The sequence below is a fragment of the Podarcis muralis genome, chromosome 2, assembly GCF_964188315.1.
Source record: "Podarcis muralis chromosome 2, rPodMur119.hap1.1, whole genome shotgun sequence".
Lineage (NCBI taxonomy): Eukaryota > Metazoa > Chordata > Lepidosauria > Squamata > Lacertidae > Podarcis > Podarcis muralis.
This window is the reverse complement of record NC_135656.1, coordinates 55,805,486-55,825,715: the sequence shown is the minus strand read 5'-3', so window position 1 is coordinate 55,825,715 and position 20,230 is coordinate 55,805,486. Positions and strand designations below refer to the sequence as shown.

The window sequence follows — 20,230 nt, the reverse complement described above, 5'->3', positions numbered from 1 at the left end:
AGACACACAGAGTGTGGATTCTAAAGTCGCAGGGAGAGTGAACGGGAAGCAAGAGGAGAAGGAGCCCTCATACACACAGAGAGACACAGAGTGTGGATTCTAAAGTCGCAGGGAGAGTGAAGGGGAAGCAAGAGGAGAAGGAGTCCTTACACACACACAGACACACAGAGTGTGGATTCTAAAGTCGCAGGGAGAGTGAACGGGAAGCAAGGGGAGAAGGAGTCCTTACACACACAGAGAGACACAGAGTGTGGATTCTAAAGTCGCAGGGAGAGTGAACGGGAAGCAAGGGGAGAAGGAGTCCTTACACACAGAGAGAGACACAGAGTGTCAATTCTAAAGTCGCAGGGAGAGTGAACGGGAAGCAAGGGGAGAAGGAGTCCTTACACATACAGAGAGACACAGAGTGTGGATTCTAAAGTCGCAGGGGGAGTGAAGGGGAAGCAGGAGGAGGAGAACGATAGCTCAAGCACACACACACAGCCCCTACAGTGGCTAATCCAAAATCGGACAGCAAAAAACTGCAGGCAGGGACAGAGAGCAGGGGTTGTTTTAAAGCAGCCAACTCCCGCTCTGCTTCTCTCCCTCCTCCCCGGCTCTGCTAGCTTACAGGAGCCGCTTACACCCGCTTTGCTGTTTCAAAGCGAGCCACGGGCTGCTCACGACTGCAGGATATTCCCCCGCCATCTGTAGGCATTCGCTCCATAACACGCACAGACATTTCCCCTTACTTTCTAGGAGGAAAAATCTGCGTGTTATGGAGCGAAATTTACGGTAACCAATAAACTGAAACTGACACAGAGACAAATAGAAGAAGATGCCTTCACCCCGGTATGGCTCCCCTTTATCACATACACAGCCTAACAAGACAACAACAAAAATCCACCAACAGCATACAAATCAATATGGCTAACCTGATCCAAAACACTCACCCACCCCACTCACACATGAAAACAAAGTTCACCACAGCCAATCACAAATGAACAACCACACCCTAGGCCAACCCCAACCTCTCTCACCACCAAAGGAAAAAAAGCAAATAGCAGAGAACCTGCACAAATGACACTGACACAAAACCCCACACATACATTAAGTAAAATAGAAACACCGCCACGCGACCCCACGCCCACTTGGCTTTCCCCCCTCCACCTCTTTCCCCCTTTTCTTCCTAATGTAACACTAATGTCTCAACAAATGAAACTGATCTGTAAAAATGTTACTTGGAAAAGAAAAAGAGAGAGACGTGGCTCATACTTTTGTAAACCAATAATTTTTTTAATAAAAATACATTTTAATCTCAAAAAAAAAAAAGAAAAGGTTGTACATAATGCTTTCTCATTGTGGATGCTGAAAAACAAAAGGATGTATCTGAGTGAGGACATTGTCTTAAATGCTCTCTTTCAGTAAGTGTCAGTTCTAAAATGACCCCAGTGCTCTTGCAGCTTGAGCCTCTGCATGCTTCCTCAGAAGTAAATCCAACTCAGTTCAATAGATCTTGCTTCCCACTAAGTGTGTTTAGGATTGCCTTAATTGGATTACAGATGCTCTTTGCTGAAATATGGATGCTTGGACAAAATTGTATTGTAGGAGAGTTCCTGTGGGGAAAATATAAACCAGTGCTTTGCTGTTTCTGTTTCTAACGTATGTAATCTCCTGTTTATTTTCAGATTCAGAAATAGAAAACACACCTACAAAATAGGGAGTTCAAAGCAGAGTGAACTGAACTCCAGGACTATGAGAACATCGTTGTGATCATATATCTTTGCCTTTTACTGAAATGAACAACCAGGACTTGTTAAATTGCAACTATGAAGATAAATGAAAAAATTATTTACCATACTAGGCAGCAGTTGTCCTAATAATCTCATGTTTCAGAACACTGGTGTACCAAATGTGTGGGATTTTATGCTAACTCATTGTCAGCATGTATAAAGCTCCTCCATCTTTTTTTTCCTTTCTTTTTTTGTGCCTTGGTTTTGGGGTTTGTTTTGTGAAGCCTTGAGCACTTTTTTTCATCTCCTTGGGATTTATGTAGTACTGTATGTACATTTTAAGAGCAGGCCATCAATGATGGTTGGACAAAGTAGAGGTAATTACTGTAGAATCTTCAGTTGTACTTGATGGCACATCAAGCTGCCCCGAATCCCATATTTCACTTTCAAAAGGCCCTTAAATAGCTGGATAGATTGTTTTAAGGAAATAAATGGTACTGAAATTAATGGAGCTGTTACCAGAAAGTACTTTGAGAACCAAGCTTCATTTTCTTACACTAACTGGAAAATCTTGAAAAGGAACAGAATTTTAGTAGACAACACTTTATCCCCAATAAATCATAGATGTAAAATTTTAAAGCCATTTTTGAAAATAGATGCATTCTCTTTAGAGTCTATGTCATTGTCAGGAGGTTTGTACAGAAAGCAGTACTGTATATCAAAGTACTTGCAAGTTTTATTCACTTCAATGAAGCCCAGGCCCGGCAGTGTTTCTGGAGACTGGGCCTTGCAAAAAAATTTGACAGTGCAACCGTGGCTGCAAACCTATATACATTTGTTTGAGAGCAAGGCCAATTGACCCATTGGACTTATTTCAGAATAGATATATATAGGCTTCAGCTGAAAGCTTGCAAGTTGCATTTCCTATTGTTATGCCAAACACTCTTATTCCTCCTAAGTACCTAGCAAATAAAAGTTAGTTCAATATAATTGCTAAATTAAATTTTCTGTAGCAGATAAAATTATTGGAACTGGATACAAACCAACATTTAGAGAGAGACACTGGTTTTTCTGGGACCAGTACTACTGAAAACCAGATCTTAGGTTGCACTTGTGCCATTCTGCCACAGAAATCCATTGTGAAGCTGGAATCTTCTAATTTTTTATATTATGCACACTGTAAATTTCTATATTTAGGACAAAGTAGAAGAAGTATTTAAGTAAGGGAAGACTTCGTTACCTAAAACACGTTTTGTTGTTTCCTTAAGAGATTTTGAGCACATTTTCTGCTGAGAAATGAATATTGGTGAGAGAGTTAACAAGTCAGGTATTGATTGACATTGAGATTTGTGCCAAGTAAAGTTCATGTATAGATGGCAATTACCCACTTAACAGTGAAATTATCTGCTTGGAATATATATTAGATAATCTCCTGGTTTGTTGCCTCAGAATGAACAATTTCCTAGTGCAGATTTTGAGGACCTAGTCATATATACTAGCAGCCCTTTTGGGGGAAGACCATGGTGTGTCTGCTTCCATGCTGCAACTTCCACAAAATACAGTCCAGCTGAACTTAGAAGGATCAAAGACTGAAGTAGAGGGACTTTCCTTGTCTATTTTTAAAGCCTAAACTTACCAATGCACCAGAACTCCACAGTATATCGTCACTATGTTTTAAATATGGTTAGAACCTGCTGCATGACATCACATCTAATCCATAATGGCAGGGAATGTGGCAAGGTGATCCTGTTTTGCAGGTTCTTGGCACCCAGTTCTCTAAAGCAGTGTTTCCCAACCTTGTGCCTCCAGCTGTTTTTGAACTACAACTCCCATCATCCCTGACTAGCAAGACCAGTGGCAAGGGATGATGGGAATTGTAGTCCAAAAACAGCTGGAGGCACAAGGTTGGGAAACACTGCTCTAAAGGACTATAAAGATCTGGTGCTCCACATTCTATATGGGTGATCACTGCCCTTCTTTAAACAGCAGGGGAGCAGCTGGCTATGCCAGAGTACTTAAATGGAAACACCTTTCTGATTTTGCAAGTGGCCTAACAAATGTTATTAATGTTGCAAGCCCAATATTTCACCATTGCAAAATTAGCCAGTTTTTTTCAGAAACAATTTTATTTGCCATATGAAAGCCTATACCATTGATACACCATTGTGCCAAAACAAGGTACTCCTTTATTTTCTGTGCATTATGTATGTGTATTTTTCTTGGGGGGGGGGGGGTTGCCACAAAAAATATCCCTAGCCCCATGTGTAGCATGGCTTGGTTGTCTTGGTTGCTGGTAAGGTGGCCAGTTTCTGAGCCAGAGACTGTAGTCCTTGCTTTTATATGTAAATATTTGGCAACATTGTTTCATGGTCTTGCTCTGCAGCAGAAATTCCAAACGCAGTCTTTCTGATTAGGTTTTTTTATATATATATGGAGCTCTTGATCCTAATAGATTTCTCAGCACACTCTTAACATCTGCAAAGGATAAAATTGTTTACATGCAGTTTGGCAATATGTACCATGGCATCTTTTTATGTATATATTTTATACAAAAATAATGGATTCTTATTCTGTTTTACACTGTTGTAACTGTCACTATTTCTAACATATACACTTTAATATCTCTCTCTATATATTGTGGTATTTTTGTGGAAGACTTTGTTTTGCCAGTGTTTCTGTAACAATTTAAAGTTCTCTCAATTTTTAATTGGGCAAATTCCAATGTAGCTCCTTAGGCAGTGCTTTTAAAAAATCTTTTGGAATCTTAAAACATGAAGCTGCACTTTCTAGAGGATTGTGATGTGATATAAAATAAAGGCCTTTTCAAAGGGACCAGTTCTGTAAAGATTCCCCCAATATTGCTTGATTTGACTAAAAGTTCTTGGGGTATATTTGCCTTTTAAAGTATGGGTGATGGTTTCATAGATAATGAGATCAGTTATGTTACCAAAAGCTGTGACTGTCAGGGTCTGCTTGCTGCCAAGCAACACGGCTACTGGTCTGGAGAGATTTTATTTAGTAACTACATACAGTATGTGGTTGAAGAAACCCACCGTAACATTTCTATGTGCTTTGCTATAAAAACTGTAGGGGCTTGGGGACTGGAATGAATTTTTATACTAAGTCTTTACAGTATTGATCCTAGAAAGAGTTGCTTTTACACGGAAAATGTACATTCTCTGCCAAATGATGATTCCTCTCAGGGATTTGCCAGGTGGTATCTGCGGTAGTCCAAAGATTGTGAAAGAAAGAAGGATCAAGATGGAGAGACTTCTGTTGTTGGCACCTTATTTTTCTTTTCTTTTTTTTCTTACTGTAAATCTTCCAGAAGGTTCTAGCAAAAGCTTTAATTTACTTTTGTGGGACTATTCTATCTTTTTATTACAGGGCTGTACAACTTTGACCCACTTGGCAAAACACAGCCAACCAGCAGCTTAATCTGCCTGTTTTTGCTGCCTGCCTGGGATGGCGCAAACTATAAAGATAACAGGCTCCTAGTAGGCTGTGTATGGCTCTGCGGTCACAGATTTAAGTTGTGCAGGCCTGTTCAGCTGCAATCTTTGTAAAGTGCCTGCTGGTCAGGTTGGGCCCAGGATAGTTCTTTATTAGAAGGGAGAAATGTTTGATCAAAGTATTTCTACTAACCTGAGTGGAAGCCTCCCTTTTCTAAGACCTCACCTAGCTGCTATCTGAGATGCCCCTCTCCTTTCCATGTTATATCTGAATAATGTATACACTGTTGAGATCTACAAATGTTTTGTGTGTGATTTTTAAAATATGCTATGCATCACCATGTAGCAGTTGCCTCTTTATTTTTCCATATTGGCAGGAAAAAAAGAAATACAATTGCACTGACCAGTTTCCTCTAGGTATTAAAAAAAATTCTCTTTCTAAGATATGGTTGCAAGACCAAAAAAACACACAAAAAAACGCTGTGTAAATACTCAGATATTGTGTTAAGTAAGTGGGACAATGAGAGAAACAAACCAGTACAAATGTCCTCACCTGAAAATGGAAGAACTGGTATGAATTTGCACTGAATGATATAGATAGACCTGACAGTATGAAGCATTATTCTAACTGGTTCTAGTAAAGGCACTACAGTTACTGTTCCACCATGTTCTCAACCTTTGTTGCATGTTCTTTGGTATAATAAATAAATAATAAAGCCACAAAATAAAGCTACTGTGATTACCAGAGAATTTGCTTTTTTGGTCTGAAGGTGGGGGAGAGAAGTAATGAGCATCTTGGAAATCTCTAGTCACTTTTTCCACCATTAGAATTTTTGATTCCCACAATTAACTTGCAGAATTGGAAGAATTAGTGCATGTGTCTGTTAGTACATCAGATTGGTATTCCAGAATCCAGCAGCAGCCATTGCATCCACAAATTCCAGAGGATTAGCCATGTCGTTCTGTTGCATGATATGATGAAACAGAGAATCACAGCACTATAAAATTGGAAGTAGCTTAAAGACCATCTAGTCAACAAATGCCTGTGATTCTTATTTCTAGACTGAAATAGGGTTACAGCCTTAAAGTAAATTTTATTTATACATTTAATATTGCAAATCTGTACTCTTCTATCTGAGTATCACTACAATATGTACTCCAGTATGCAACAAATGTGATTGCTTTTTGCCAGGTACAACCAAACAATTGCATCTATTTTCACAGTGAATCTTAGTAAAATCTGTCCATTTCCACACACTCCAAAACTTCAATTAGCCACTTCTTGAACCTTGGTTGTTAAAGCTGCAAGCTTTTACTAACACTATGCAATACAGTCTTGCCTGCTAACAAAAAGTTAATAAGCCTAAAAACATTCATACTGTTCTCATCTTAAGTCCAGTTATTGGTTACAAACTTGTTGCTAACTCATCTATGTTAAACTTGAGTGTAATAACCCATGCCTAACGACATCCCATCAGATGTCAAAGCGATAAACAACTACCTGACATTCAGAAGACATCTGAAGGCAGCCCTGTTCAGGGAAGTTTTTAATATGTGACATTTTTGTGTATTTTTCATCTTTGTTGGAAGCCGCCCAGAGTGGCTGGGGAAACCCAGCCAGATGGGCGGGGTACAAATAAATTATTATTATTATTATTATTATTATTATTATTATTATTATTAGGAGTATCATTGTACTCTCCCTGATGTCAATGACAGCATGCCAAGTTGGGAGTAATTTCTATTGATTAATTGCCAAATCCAATTCTAAATTGAGCAGAGGGCCGTTCACCCATCACTGCTTAAAAGTTTGTATTGTGGTAACTCAGGTTTTCTGTAGCTGCCTGCCACAAAACTTAAGTTTTTTAAAGTGGTAATAAAATCTTATGAAAATAAATACTTTGTTTGCACCGTTTTCCAGCCATTCAGAAATCCAGGTTAACAGGATTAACATATACCCTAGCTTAATTAATCAGCTTCACCATATGGTTGGAGGCTACAGTTGCTGTCCTCACTTGTAAGCAAGCAGCTGCCTTTCCCATAGCTCTGAGTGGTTGGCGAGCAACTTGGGTTTATACACTAGAAAAAATATTTTTTATTAGATAACTAATATATTAAATAGACACACAAATAACACTATATAAAATATTCCTTCATTGTTTATCCAAAGCAAATATTAGAAAGAAATATTTGCCACGCCTGAGAAATTAAGACCCAGTTGCTTTATTGAACAAAAGCGCAATGAAATGGCCTTTTTTCTAGGAGTACTCTCATCAGTGCTGTTGAGCAATTTTTATTGTGAGCTTGGATGTGGCAAGATAAAAACAATGTGTGCAGACTTCATTGTCGACGCACAGAAAAGAATAGAGAAGATAAACTGTATTGCTGTCTAGTGAAATCAAGCTATTCAGTCTTTGAAGATATTCCTGACCTTGTTTAGTTGTGCAGCCTTCACTGGTAAAGGCCTAATGTTGTATAGTCTGAGTTTCTGTTTTGAAAAGCTGTGGAATTTTTCCGTTGGATTAAAGCATATCTATATCAGAGCTATCTTGTGCTTTGTGAAATATGTATACAATGAGGAGCTTTTCATGGGACCCAGTAAAAAGGTATGTCTTCCTCATAATTGTTTTTGCATCATTTCAGCCTTCATCAGCAGTCACAGCATTTTATTATGGCTGAGTCTGAAATTCTAAATAACCTTTTAACCCTTATGCAGGCATCTTGTCCTGTCCATTTTTGCAGGAACTGGAAATCAAAACAGCTCCAGCTGGGGGCGAGAGAGGTTTTCTAATTCATGTTGCATTTTCTGAACAACTCTAGACCATACCCCAGTTTAGATGACACATATTATGGCTTAGTTCAGCACAGCAGCAAAATGACCGGGAAGGAGTAAAGCAGGCACAGTCTTCTGGAATCCACATATATATGTGCACGATGTGTAAACCAGGAGTGTCAAATACAGCATCGGTGCTCAAAAAGTAAGGCCCAAGCTAGGCATGATTCTCACACAGCAGTCCTATGCATTTCTTCTCAGAAGTAAACCCCGCTGAGTTCAATAGGGCTTACTTCCAAAAGTGTACACAGAATTGTAACTGTTTAACCCCCTTTCTATTTTTTGTTATTAATTTTAACTAAAACCATCCATGTTACTGTTTTAGCAGAGGACTAATAGGATTCTCCTTAATCCCTGTTCCAACTGTTTTTTCCTCACTCAGAATTGCCTCCCAGCTGCTTTTTGCCTCGCAAGGAAAAATAGGTGGGTACCACGATTTCCCCCCTGCATGTGGACATGCAACATAGGGGAGATATCGGCAGAAAAACAAGGGGAAGTGTTCTAATTCACTGGAAAAGTGGAGTGTGAGGCAGTGAACGTTAGATGTAGCTTGGACCAAAGTCCAAGAAGCCAGCATATATATTTTTTCAACTGAACCCTCAATACATTATCTTTCACCTGCTATTTTAAAGGCCAAAGAACAACAACAAAAATCCTAGTAAAATCAATGTAAATTGATTTTTTTAATGTAATCATTCTTTTTTTCTGTTGAAATGGGTGGTGCATACTAAAGGTAACAGGTTTTTCTGCCCTGAGGACTGTACTACATGCTGATGATTATGTATTCAAGCACTAAGCTGTGTGGCTTTACCTTTCACCTAGTAACTAAGAGAAACAGATTGGAATTTTTACAGCCAGACATGCAAAAGGTATTTTTTGGACAAATGTTTAGTGGAAGCATCACTCTATTCTAATAAAATAAAGTATTATTTTGAGAACGAAACCATTATTTTAGGTAGCCGTTTGTACCTTGGCCCCAAAAATATTTAGATTCTCTGCCAACAAATTGGTCAAGACTCACTAGGTCTTAAATGTGATGCAATGCACTCTAGGTGATGATTGCAGGCAGCAACACTCGCAGCTCCATTGTCTCCAGAGGTCTTGCAACATTGCCTTTAGGCTCATATCATACTTTTTGGCTATTAAAGCAATCAAAACAAAATGTTAGCAATGCACTGCTGAAGTAATTATCTGCAAAATAATTTATCCTTGTTTGACTTAGATATAGGTGGAACCAATAACAGACCAGGAGACAGCACCCTGCACTTTAGGCTTGATCATTCAAAGCTTTTTTAAGGTCCCTGGCCACAAGAAATCTCTGAAATAAATTATTCCCTATATGATTATGAAACTGTAGAACTAATGTATCTTTTCTGCTTAGACTTTGGTTTGGTTTTGTGGGAATGGGCACATTTGTGCCCAATCCCAGCTAAATTAAAATCTAGGATTATTCCATTGATTTCTATGGGAAACTCTCACTTCTGCCCCTGGGTACGTTTAAAAATAACTTTGTTGTGAACCAGGAAATATGGCCAGACAATGAGACAGTTCTCTGCACACTTTTTATATAGAATCATCTCCCATCCACACCTTTCTAACTATTCCATTCCTTTTCCGCTCGTGCCTGATTTTCTGTTGCTCCCTTGCCTCCCCACAGTCACTCAGCATTCTATACCTACTAAGCACGCTCAGTCCTCATTGGGCTATTTTTCTTCTCCCCACCCCCCAAAATAAGGTTCCTCCAAATCTGCCAATATATCCCCATTTTAGCTGTGTAAGCGCAAGGACCCTGAAGGCTGGAAGTAGAATATATCACGAAGACAGCCTAGCAAAGAGTTCTCAATGAAAGGGCATACTTGCATTCTGCAAATACATGGAAGAGAGGGGTGGCAGAGGCAGGAGAATTAATCAGGAAGTGAACCAGAGGAAGTGGACAGAGACATTTTTTCTCCCTCACAAAAAAAGAGAACCAACTCCCTCACAAAAAACTCAGAACCAACCTTAAACCTGGTTCGCAATAGATTCAGGATGCTCAGGATATAATTAAATGTGTGGAGCTGGCTACCACAAGCTGTGATGGGGATCACTTGGTAAGATTGCTTTGAAGGGGACTGAGAAATCTTACAGCTCATTACAGCTGTATGGAACCCCTAGCTACAAAGGCAGTATACTCCTGAAGAGCAACTGCTGAGGAGGAGCAGCAGCAGTGACTTGCCTTCATGCCCTACTTCTGGCCTTCCTAGAGGCAATTAACTGCTATGGAAAGCAAGATGGATAGAGTAGATGGACCTTTTGGGTCTGATCCAGCGGGCCTTCTCTTGGGCTCAGCTAAAGAAGAATGTAGTATAAGCAGAAGGATGCTACTCATCAGCAAATTCACAATTAAGGCGAACAAGATGTTTCCATTTTCCATAATATACATCTGCGCAGAAAAGCATACATGTACCAGGGGCATCAGTATAACTGAAACCGTTCTTGGGAGCAGGTTACCACAACCCACTGAGCTTTGACCTAGATTTATATGTTTAGGATTACTAACTCCCCCTACTTTTAACTTTCTCGTAAAATCTTGCCCTTGTGCTCTTTTTTTATCTAAATCGTTTTATCCAAATGCTTGATTATCATAGCCACATGCAGTGCCTTTGATTTTGAAGCAATGTTGATCGGGAACTCAGCCAGAACCCAAACACCCGCAGATTTGGTTGCATCATGGAAAAAAGAGGTCACGTGTCTCACGATGTGAGAGCACTTCAAAAAGAAAGGAAAATGTGAATATTAGTCATGGATTTGTTTCAAAAACAAATGCTGGAACCTAGAGAGATGTGAACATGGGGGGGGGGGCACAGTAAGAGCTCAGAACATCTGTGGCACCAGGCACCACAGTGTATATTATGTTGAAATCTCATGTCATTTTGATAGTTTGAAAGAATGTCCTAGTGCTGAAACATGGTCACATTAAAAAATCCCTATATTGCTAAAATCCCAGCACAGTGATTTTAAAGAAATGAAAATCTGAAGCTGACAAGTGCATATACAGAGCTACAGGCTGCTTATACAATGAGTGGGGAGTTGCAGACCCAAAGTCTGAATGAAGCCCTCAGGCACTCCTAAGGTCACCCTGTCCTGTTCCAAACCCTCCTTATGTGCTTTAGTCTCGCTGGAATGTGTCATTGAAACCTGATAATGCCTCTTGCTTGCCTGGATAGAAGATAGAGAAGTGTGTATTTGTGTAGAAACTTGACTGTTGTGTAGCTGGAATACAGCCTACTGTACAAAGGCAAGTCACAAATATTACTCCACCCACTTTGACCTCTGGTCCTGCCCACTTTTGCTTTTGGCCACACCTGCCACTGGCATGCAGTCTCCGGAAGGTTGCATACTAGGAAATGTGGCCTAAATAAGGTTTCCAGTCCCTGTTTATATGACATTTGTGTAAAGCAAAGCAGCCGGCTACTTACATGAATGTGCATCTATGTCCCAAGAAAATTGGATTCTTGGCCAATTATCAAATGATGACATCACTTTTGTATATTATTCTGTGCCAAATTAAAGCTACTGCCATGTTGGATATTTACTGCAAGATAAAGACTACAATCCCATTCCCAGCACACACACTTACTAGTGAGGAAGCACCATTGAACACAGTAGGATTTACTTCAGAGCTAAACCTGCAAAAAAAATTGTGTTGAGTGACAAAAATGTTTTCAGTACAATACTTACTTACATACATTATCTGTTAAATTGCCAACAGGCCATATTTCTCCCCCTTCATTCTCCCCTGACCAAGCCTTTCATCTTCTCCTTGAAAAACCTGATGAGTTCTTCTTTGAAATCAAATTGCACAAAAAGAAGGTTTCAAATGACAGGACTAATTACTTCAGAGATGGAAGGCCTGCCTTTTATTTTACTTTCTCAAGTACTGAACTACTGGTTTTTCCAGAAGTGAAACAAAATACTTTTCTGTATGATTTCATCCATCCCCTTTGTATCCCTTTATCCAAGCAGCAGAGTAGTATACAGATAGCTCAGTTTATCTTCACAATACCCTTATGAGAAAGATGAAGTTGAGAGAAAGTAACTTGCCGAAAACTTTGCTGGCTGAGTAATAGATATCTGATTTATTTATTTATTTATTTATTTAATAGTTTTCTATCCTGCCTTTTAGGAGAATATCATCACAAAGCATTAAACATGATACACAAACTAAACAACAATCAATAAACAATATATAAATACACCTTAAACATTTAAAACACTCAAAATTTTTAAAATACCAACATAAAAAAAATAGCAAAAACAACATGAATATAACGAAGTATAAAGAACCCCACCACTGCTGCCACCCAGTTAAAATGAATCCATGAAAGCAACAACAAAGATGTTTCGGAGGCTGGTCAAAAAATTATGCAGATGGTACTCTATGGGACCACCTTCTGCAAGTGTGGGGCTATAGCAGAAAAGGTCCTGCCCCGAGTTGCCCTGCCCAACACTACCCAGGCCACACTATGAAAAATAGTGCCAAACATACTCCCCTTCCACCAAACCCCTTTTTAGCCTTTGCAGAATTTGCTCATGAAACCCATTTTTGTTTATGAAAATGAATCCATGTTGGATGCACACTCTATAGACCCAGGAAACTGGGGGCACATGTCCACTGTCCTGTGTGAGAGCGAAAACCCAGTCAAAGGTATTGATCCAGGGCTAGTCTCTGCTGACAGTCAGGATCCAGGGCGACCTCCTAAATAATAATAATTATTATTATTATTAGCCACCCATCTGATCGGATTGCGGCTTCCAACCCTTATAAAACCACGGCAAAACATCAAACATTAAAAACTTGTGTCGCTAATTATCTGCTTAATAATAATAATAATTTATTATTTATACCCCGCCCATCTGGCTGGGCTTCCCCAGACACTCTGGGCGGCTTCCAGAAAAATATTAAAATACTGTAATACATCAAACATTTAAAACTTGTGTGGCTAATTATCTGTGGAAGCTGCTCTCGTCTAGGGTGTTTGAGGAGTTGCACTGGCATTACATTCCGGGCCTGTGCGGCCGACGTAGAGCTCGACGTCAGCATTTCTCCCGGCCGGCTGCGAGGCAATGCACATATTGCCCAGACTATGCTGCGGCCGCCGAACCCCGGAGCCAGCTTCTTCGTCGAGGAGGCCGCTTGCATTACAAGTGACGGGAAATGCCGAAAGCAAAAAGAGACCCTGTAGGGAGGCTGGCCGCTGCCTCACGCGCGGGGACGCCGCGGCCTCCGCCTTGGCTCTGGGCCCAGCGCGACTCTAGGCCTTTGTGTACAAACCACACCCACCCGCTCCCCGTGCGAAGAAGCACTTGCTGCTGCCGGCAGCCGCACTTTACCTCATAGCGGCGGCGGCAGCGGCTCGCCTGTTCCCCGCCCAGGCCGAGCGAGGCTGCGGCCACATGTCGTAGCAGAAGGCGGCTCTTCGGCCCTCGCTTGTCCGTTGCCGGCCGGCCAGGGCGCGCTCGCTTTGCCCCCCTCCCGCCCGCCCGCTATGTACGACTACGACCAGGGCACCGCCTTCCTGGGCGAGTGGGGCCCCTTCCAGCGCCTCGTCTTCTTCCTGCTCAGCGCCAGCATCATCCCCAACGGCTTCAACGGGCTCTCGGCCGTCTTCCTCATCGACACCCCCGAGCACCGGTGCCGGGTGCCGGCCAGCGCCAACCTGAGCCGCGAGTGGCTCAACGCCAGCATCCCGCTGGAGGAGCGCGGCAGGCGGCAGGTCCCGTCGCGCTGCCGCCGCTACAGCCTGGAGGCCCTGGCCAACTTCTCCGCCCGCAACCTGGTGCCCGGGCGGGACGTCAACCTCAGCCAGGTGGAGCAGGAGAAGTGCCTGGACGGCTGGGAGTACAGCCGAGAGCCCTACCTCTCCACCATCGTCAGCGAGGTAGGGAGGCTGCTCGCGAGGTGGCCTCTTCTGGACATGGAGAGGAGAGCGCGTGGCTGCGACTTGAGCGGCGCTCGATCAGCCCTGAAGTTCACGGGGTGACCTTGGGCCAGTGGCCGGATCACCCCGTGAACTTTCCTAGCCCCACCTCGCAGGGTCGCTTTAGAAACCTTGGACGCCTCTCGGGGCTCCTCAGAGAAAGGGATCGGAGGGCAGAAACCCAAGAGACCTAAGGAGAGCGATGCTTTGAGAAGCCTCAGTTCGTTGTGTCATTCCATGCCTGCTCTGTTGCCAACTTGACATGTCTTTGGCATTTTCCCTGCTGTGATCGTTTCTTTAAAAAATTAACCTGCCAGGCACTTCTTGGTGCACTTGCAAGATCTCTCTTCTTCTTCTTCTAAAACTCAGGTATCCATAAAATTCCGAGATCGCCCTGGCCCATTTGTGATGGGGGGGTGCCCTTTCTTCAGCTCCCCTCTCTCTTCTCTAGGTCACCACCCCTTCTAAAGTGAGCAAATAAGTCCAAACTTGCTATCTATTCCTATGGTGCCAAACATGACCAGTGGCTCCTTAGCTTCTCATGTTCATGACAGATACTTCTTGGTTTTTCCCCCGGGGATGCAGGAGGAAGGAGGAATAGCCTGAGTGACTTCTGCCACACAGGAAACGGAATGAGAAGTTGGTAATGTCCAGGCTCGTTGTTACAGAAAGCTTTAACACAATAACATAAACAGAGTCCTGCTGGACCAGGCCAAAAGCCCATTTATTTCGGTCTTCTGTTCTTACAGTGGCCAACTAGATGCTCTTCTGGGAAGCCTACAGGCAGGACATGAGCACAACAGCACTTCCCTCAGTTTCCCTTTCATTCCTATGTTGACTCTCCCTGCCATAGGGTCCTGTGACTTTTATGGAGAAGTAACTTTTAGAGGAAGAAAAGAAAACCATCAGATCAAAATTGGAATAATGGCAATATTATATCCCAGTAAGCACATTATTCTTAGTTGACAGTGATTCTAACTGGCTTACTTTAAAGTTACTTTAAAGTAAGCTAGATCATATATTTGCATGTAGAATGCTTTCTTCTCTCTCTCTCCCCCTGGCAAACAGAAATGAGTGCAATTTGAATTACTCCAGTCAAGATTTTGTAATTGTTGTCTAGTAGCTTGTAGCACAGTGTGCACAGATGGAACTGCTGACAAATTGCTACAGATTTATGGCAGAAGAACTTAATAGTAGTATGATTTATGAAGTCACATAACAAAGGTCAATGTTCCAAACATTCCCTGGCATGTGATAGGAATTGAATGGCCACTCATTTTAGGGTTCATTTGGGTGCTGCAGTTGGGTTTAGAGTTATTAGTAGATTATCAGGGGTTGGACTGTGACCCTCTTGGCCCCTACCATTCTGTGATTTTACCTACCTACTCATTTATTTGTATATCCAAGAAAAGCATGGAAAATATAGTGCAGTATTGTTCAATAGCAATGAACACGTCCACACATACAATTGTTCTATTACTTGCTAAATTACTGCAGGTAATAGCTTCCTTCAGTACAATACAGAGAAAATTTGCATGCTCCCTTACTTCTTTTTGGAAAATTGCAGAAGGAGCAGAGACAGTGGAACTGGCATGTTATTTTCCCATACTTAGAAACACGGGAAGCTGCCTTATAACAAGTTAAACCATTGGTCCATCTAGCTTCCTGTGGTCAATACTCACTGGCAGGCTTGCAGCACCTCTGTTGGATTTCAGACTGGGGAGATTTGCAGCTCTATCTTGAGATGCTGGGGATTAAATCTGGAACCTTCTACATGCAAAGCAGTTGCTCTACTACTGAGCTACATTATGTGCATTTCATATATCTATTTTGTTTTTATTTTTAAGAAATTATTTAGCTCTTTAATTATATAATAGTTGTAAAGGTAAAGGGACCCCTGACCATTAGGTCCAGTCGTGACCGACTGGGGTTGCGGCGCTCATCTCGCTTTATTGGCCGAAGGAGCCGGCGTACAGCTTCTGGGTCATGTGGCCAGCATGACTAAGCCACTTCTGGCGAACCAGAGCAGTGCACAGAAACGCCGTTTACCTTCCCGCCAGAGCGGTATCTATTTATCTACTTGCACTTTGACGTGCTTTTGAACTGGCAGGAGCAGGGACCGAGCAACGGAAGCTCACCCCGTCGCGGGGATTCGAACCGCCGACCTTCTGATCGGCAAGTCCTAGGCACTGTGGTTTAACCCACAGCACCACCCGCGTCCCATATAATAGTTGTAGTTAACCTTTAAATGGGTTGAAATGGTTAAAAGAAAATTGAGGAACATGCCTTTCCCATAGCTTTGAAGTAGTTTAAGTTCTTATGTGCTTTGGGTTTAATCGTCTCAGATTAAAACAAATGTGTTCTGGCACATCACTCTTATGCCTATTTACTTGAAAGTAAGCATCACTAGTTACAGTGGAACTTACCTCAAAGTATTATGTTAAGATTGGATAGTGTTATAAGTTTCTGTAAACAAACTTTTCCACGTATAGATGTGTAGCATTTTCTGAGTCAGTACTTTTACATACATAGTAACTTAGTAAAATATTTTACTAACATATGCTGAAAGTTTGCATAGTCCATAGCACTGCTTGAGAGTATCAGATCTACACACTCTAGAAACTGCTCTTGATTGACCCTGTATGCAAAACTTGTTTTGCACAATCACAGGAGTTGGAATGGACCAAAGGTCTGTTTCGTTCAAAACCCTGCTTCAAGGCAAAATTGTTCCCTCTTCCTCCCACCTCCATCCTACCTACGTAATTCTGACTGCAGTGTCCACAACCAGGGAACAAGTGCTCTTCAGGAAGGAGAAATATATTTCAGTTCAGACCATTAATACTAGCCTTAGCTGATAGAGGTTCAGGGCCCATGGGCGTAGCTGGGGGGGGTAGGGGGCAACCCCCCCATCAAGTAAACCAATGCAAATACTTAACTACTTAACAAACTGAGGTTCTGCCTCCCCTAACATAAATCCTGACTATTTCCATATCAGGTCCCCTTGTTTGGTGGTGACTACTAGTCATTACAAAGTGCAAGTAGATAAATAGGTGCCGCTCCAGTGGGAAGGTAAACAGCATTTCCATGCACTGCTCTGCTTTCGCCAGTCATGCTGGCCCCATGACCTGGAAGCTGTCTGCGGACAAAGGCCGGCTCCCTTGGCGTATAGAGCGAGATAAGCGCCGCAACCCCAGAATCGTCCGCTACTGGACCTAACGGTCAGGGGTACCTTTACCTTTACTAGTCATTACTGTACGGCTATGCTCTGCCTCCATAGTCAGAGGCAGTAATGCTTATGAATGTCAGGTGCTGGATACCCCCAGAAGGGAGAGTGTCCTTGTGCTCAAATCCGGCTTGCGGGTTTCCCACAGGCATCTGGTTCAGCAATGTGAGAACAGGATGTTGAACTGAATGGGCCATTGGCCTGACCAAGCAGCTCTTCTGAGAGGGGAGAGCAGTGGATCAGTGCTGATGCAGCTGATGCCACCACTGACCAGCCAATCACCACCTCCAGCCCGGCCCCTATGAGTCTAGGGGTGCTGCTGTCACATTGTTGTTGCAGCATAGTGGCAGAAACACTCCTAAAGCGTTTCATGTGCCTCAGTCTGAAGAGGGGTCCTTTCTAAGAGTGAACCATTGTGGACAAAGTGGCCTGGAGAGCACCTGTTTGCAGTGCCACAGTTCGCTACTGGGAAACATCAAACTGTATTTGTGACTGCAAAGTGACATCAGTCCAGGCACTTTGTGGGACTACCTTGCTCATGGAGGAAGGAACCCATCTTCCTTAGAGCAAGACATAGGTGAGATTGCCCCAGAGGGCCTTTAGCAGCATCCACATAGCAACAGGAAGAGCATATTGTGGCAGTGGCTGCAGAAGAGGTTGGTGCATGGAGACGGGTTGATGTCAGCTGGTCTGTCTTGTTTAAAGATGCATAACGTCTTGCATACTGTTAAATTCAGGTTACACAATTAAAAATGGATCTGATGCTTGTGCACAACAAACCAGCTTTTATTCAGGAGTCAGGACCAGGACTTTATTCAATAAGGAAAGTGATAGGAAACGGCACTGGATATTGTAGGACAACAACTGCTTGGCACGGCGTCCAGGCAAACAAATTGTGTTGTATGCTCAATAAACAGACAACATCATAATGACCTTTCCACAAACTTTATTGAACATTAGGTCATCTGAAAGCAACCTTTGTATTCAGAAAGGATCACATACTCAAAAAGCTTGAAAATTGCAGTCTTCCAGGTCCCCTGGTACCAGCAAATGTATCCAGTGCTCACACTGAACACAGTAAGACCTCAAATTCCATGGCTAGAATCTGGCTCAGAAGTTATTATGTTTGCTAGCTAATCCTTCTTGCAATTCACTGTAGGAGACCATGTCAGTGCAAGAGCCAAGGAGGCAGTTCATACTAGGGATAGTTCAGTGCAATGAAATACAAACCAGGCAGTTCTGATCCAAAGGCTATTTGACTATTCACTTACTAAAATAATTCATAGTTTTGGGAGGGTTATATTAAAAAAACACCTCTTAACCAGGTATGCAGTGTTCATACTTTTATATTATTTTTGTTATTTTCTTAATTCCAGCATTATATTTGCTATGCTTCCATAATCTGTGGCCTTTTTCAGATCCAGGGCCCCACTGTTAACTGCAATCTGCAACATGAAGCCCACATTTACCTTTTTAAAAATATACATGGCCACCTTCCTGCTTTTCTTTCTGAGGGCATGAAGTGCGCTTTATGCTTGTCCCATATAGTTCATAACATTGTGGACGACAGATGAATGGGTTGTGTGTCCATGGAATAATGAATGCCATCTTACAAGAGGGAGTAGCATCGGAGCCTCAAAAGATACTGTAAGACTACTCATGAAGAAACCTTAGGATTTGGATTTTAGGATTTTAACGCCTATTGGCTTGTCACGTGTGGAATGCTCTTCCCAGGGACTCTTACGCTCCTTTGCATCTGACCACCTAGAGTGACTTAAAGAAATGTTTTAGTAATATTTACAGGGTTTGTGGTAAAATATAAATAGTACAATTCAATCCAATAATCCCTCTTGTATGTCCATGCAAGACGGAAGATTCTGAAATTACATATGTACACACAGACATTAATGCAATATTGGGAGGGGGTTTTTGCCCCACTTTCACGACCTGAAATCTACAAAGGTGAGCTAGGCAAAATATGTATATGCCCAGCACCAATTTAAGGAATTTAGCCTTCCCTTATCAGAATACTTCTAGAGTTCAGTCCTAAACACATTTACTAAGCCCCATTGAACACAATGGAACTAACCTTTGAATAAATATTCGTGGGATTAAGCTGTTGCACTGTGTAGTCTCCTATATTACATTCCTTTAGTAATGTTTTGGAAATATGAACTCTGCTTATCTCATAAATGAGACAAGCAGATATAAATATTTTACAGTTTGCCATATTCCATAGGATCTTAGTTTGGACCCTGGAGTTTCATCAAATAGGACAAAGCCTAATATGAATGGCACACAATCTTAAGTAATTAGTACAAAGGGATTGGGGAAATGGTGCATTATATGCCCATGGACTGAGTTCAGCATAGTGTATAAAGATAACATAAAAGCATCTAGGAAACACAGTTCCCTTTAACCTACTTACATTTCTTCCTTCCTGTAAAGCCATGCCCCACCCTACATACAAGTCTCTACCCATAAGTAATATATGCTCTTTGCCCTAGTTTTCAGAACTTCCATATACCTACTCCTATCCTCACCTTAAATGACACTTATAAAAGAAACAAAAAAAATTGCATAGCCAAAGATGTGGAGCAACTAAACACTTTATAAAGGTGTTGTGTTTATGTTGTATGGAGCAGTTGCATAAGTGGCCTTTCACCTACTTTCCCACTCTCAATTTTAAATGTGCTTAACTCTCTAATCTCTTGGCTCAGTCCTATCTTGCCTTACCTTGCCATTTAGTCAGGGTGACCTTTGCCTGAGATTCAGCCTTACAAGAAATTTTTCGAAGGGGTGGGGAGTGTTCACGTTTGTGAAGAATGAGTCCCATTATCTGCATCCATCAAAGTCCTCTGTGTTTAAAGGTCACTGAGGATACCAGCATTGGATTTCTATGACAGGAAAGGAACCCTCCCTGTGTCAGATCTTAGCCCTTATATGTGCCAAAGTTACACACGTGGAGAGTTCAGATGTCATGATAAGCCAGGCCTTCATGGTTCCCTTCCCCTTTCCTCTTCCTGTGTAACCATAAAGAAGAGCTCAGA

General features: G+C 41.9%; 2 protein-coding genes across 3 annotated transcripts in view; both read left to right on the top strand.

Moving 5' to 3' along the window:
* Positions 1 to 5,898, top strand: part of SLC22A4 (solute carrier family 22 member 4) — a 59,859-nt gene extending 53,961 nt beyond the window's left edge. Inside the window, exon 10 of the mRNA XM_077924515.1 lies at positions 1,668 to 5,898. Within this exon, the coding sequence (XP_077780641.1) occupies positions 1,668 to 1,752 (85 nt within the window). The 3' untranslated portion in view covers positions 1,753 to 5,898. The remainder of the gene's footprint in view (positions 1 to 1,667) is intronic.
* Positions 5,899 to 12,842: 6,944 nt separating this feature from the next.
* LOC114591250 (organic cation/carnitine transporter 2) overlaps positions 12,843 to 20,230 on the top strand; it is a 25,941-nt gene continuing 18,553 nt past the window's right edge. The window contains exon 1 of one of the 2 annotated variants that reach the window (XM_028717988.2): positions 12,843 to 13,918. In XM_028717988.2, the coding sequence (XP_028573821.2) occupies positions 13,526 to 13,918 (393 nt within the window). In that variant the 5' untranslated portion in view covers positions 12,843 to 13,525. The remainder of the gene's footprint in view (positions 13,919 to 20,230) is intronic. The other variant, XM_028717989.2, reaches the window with a different exon arrangement.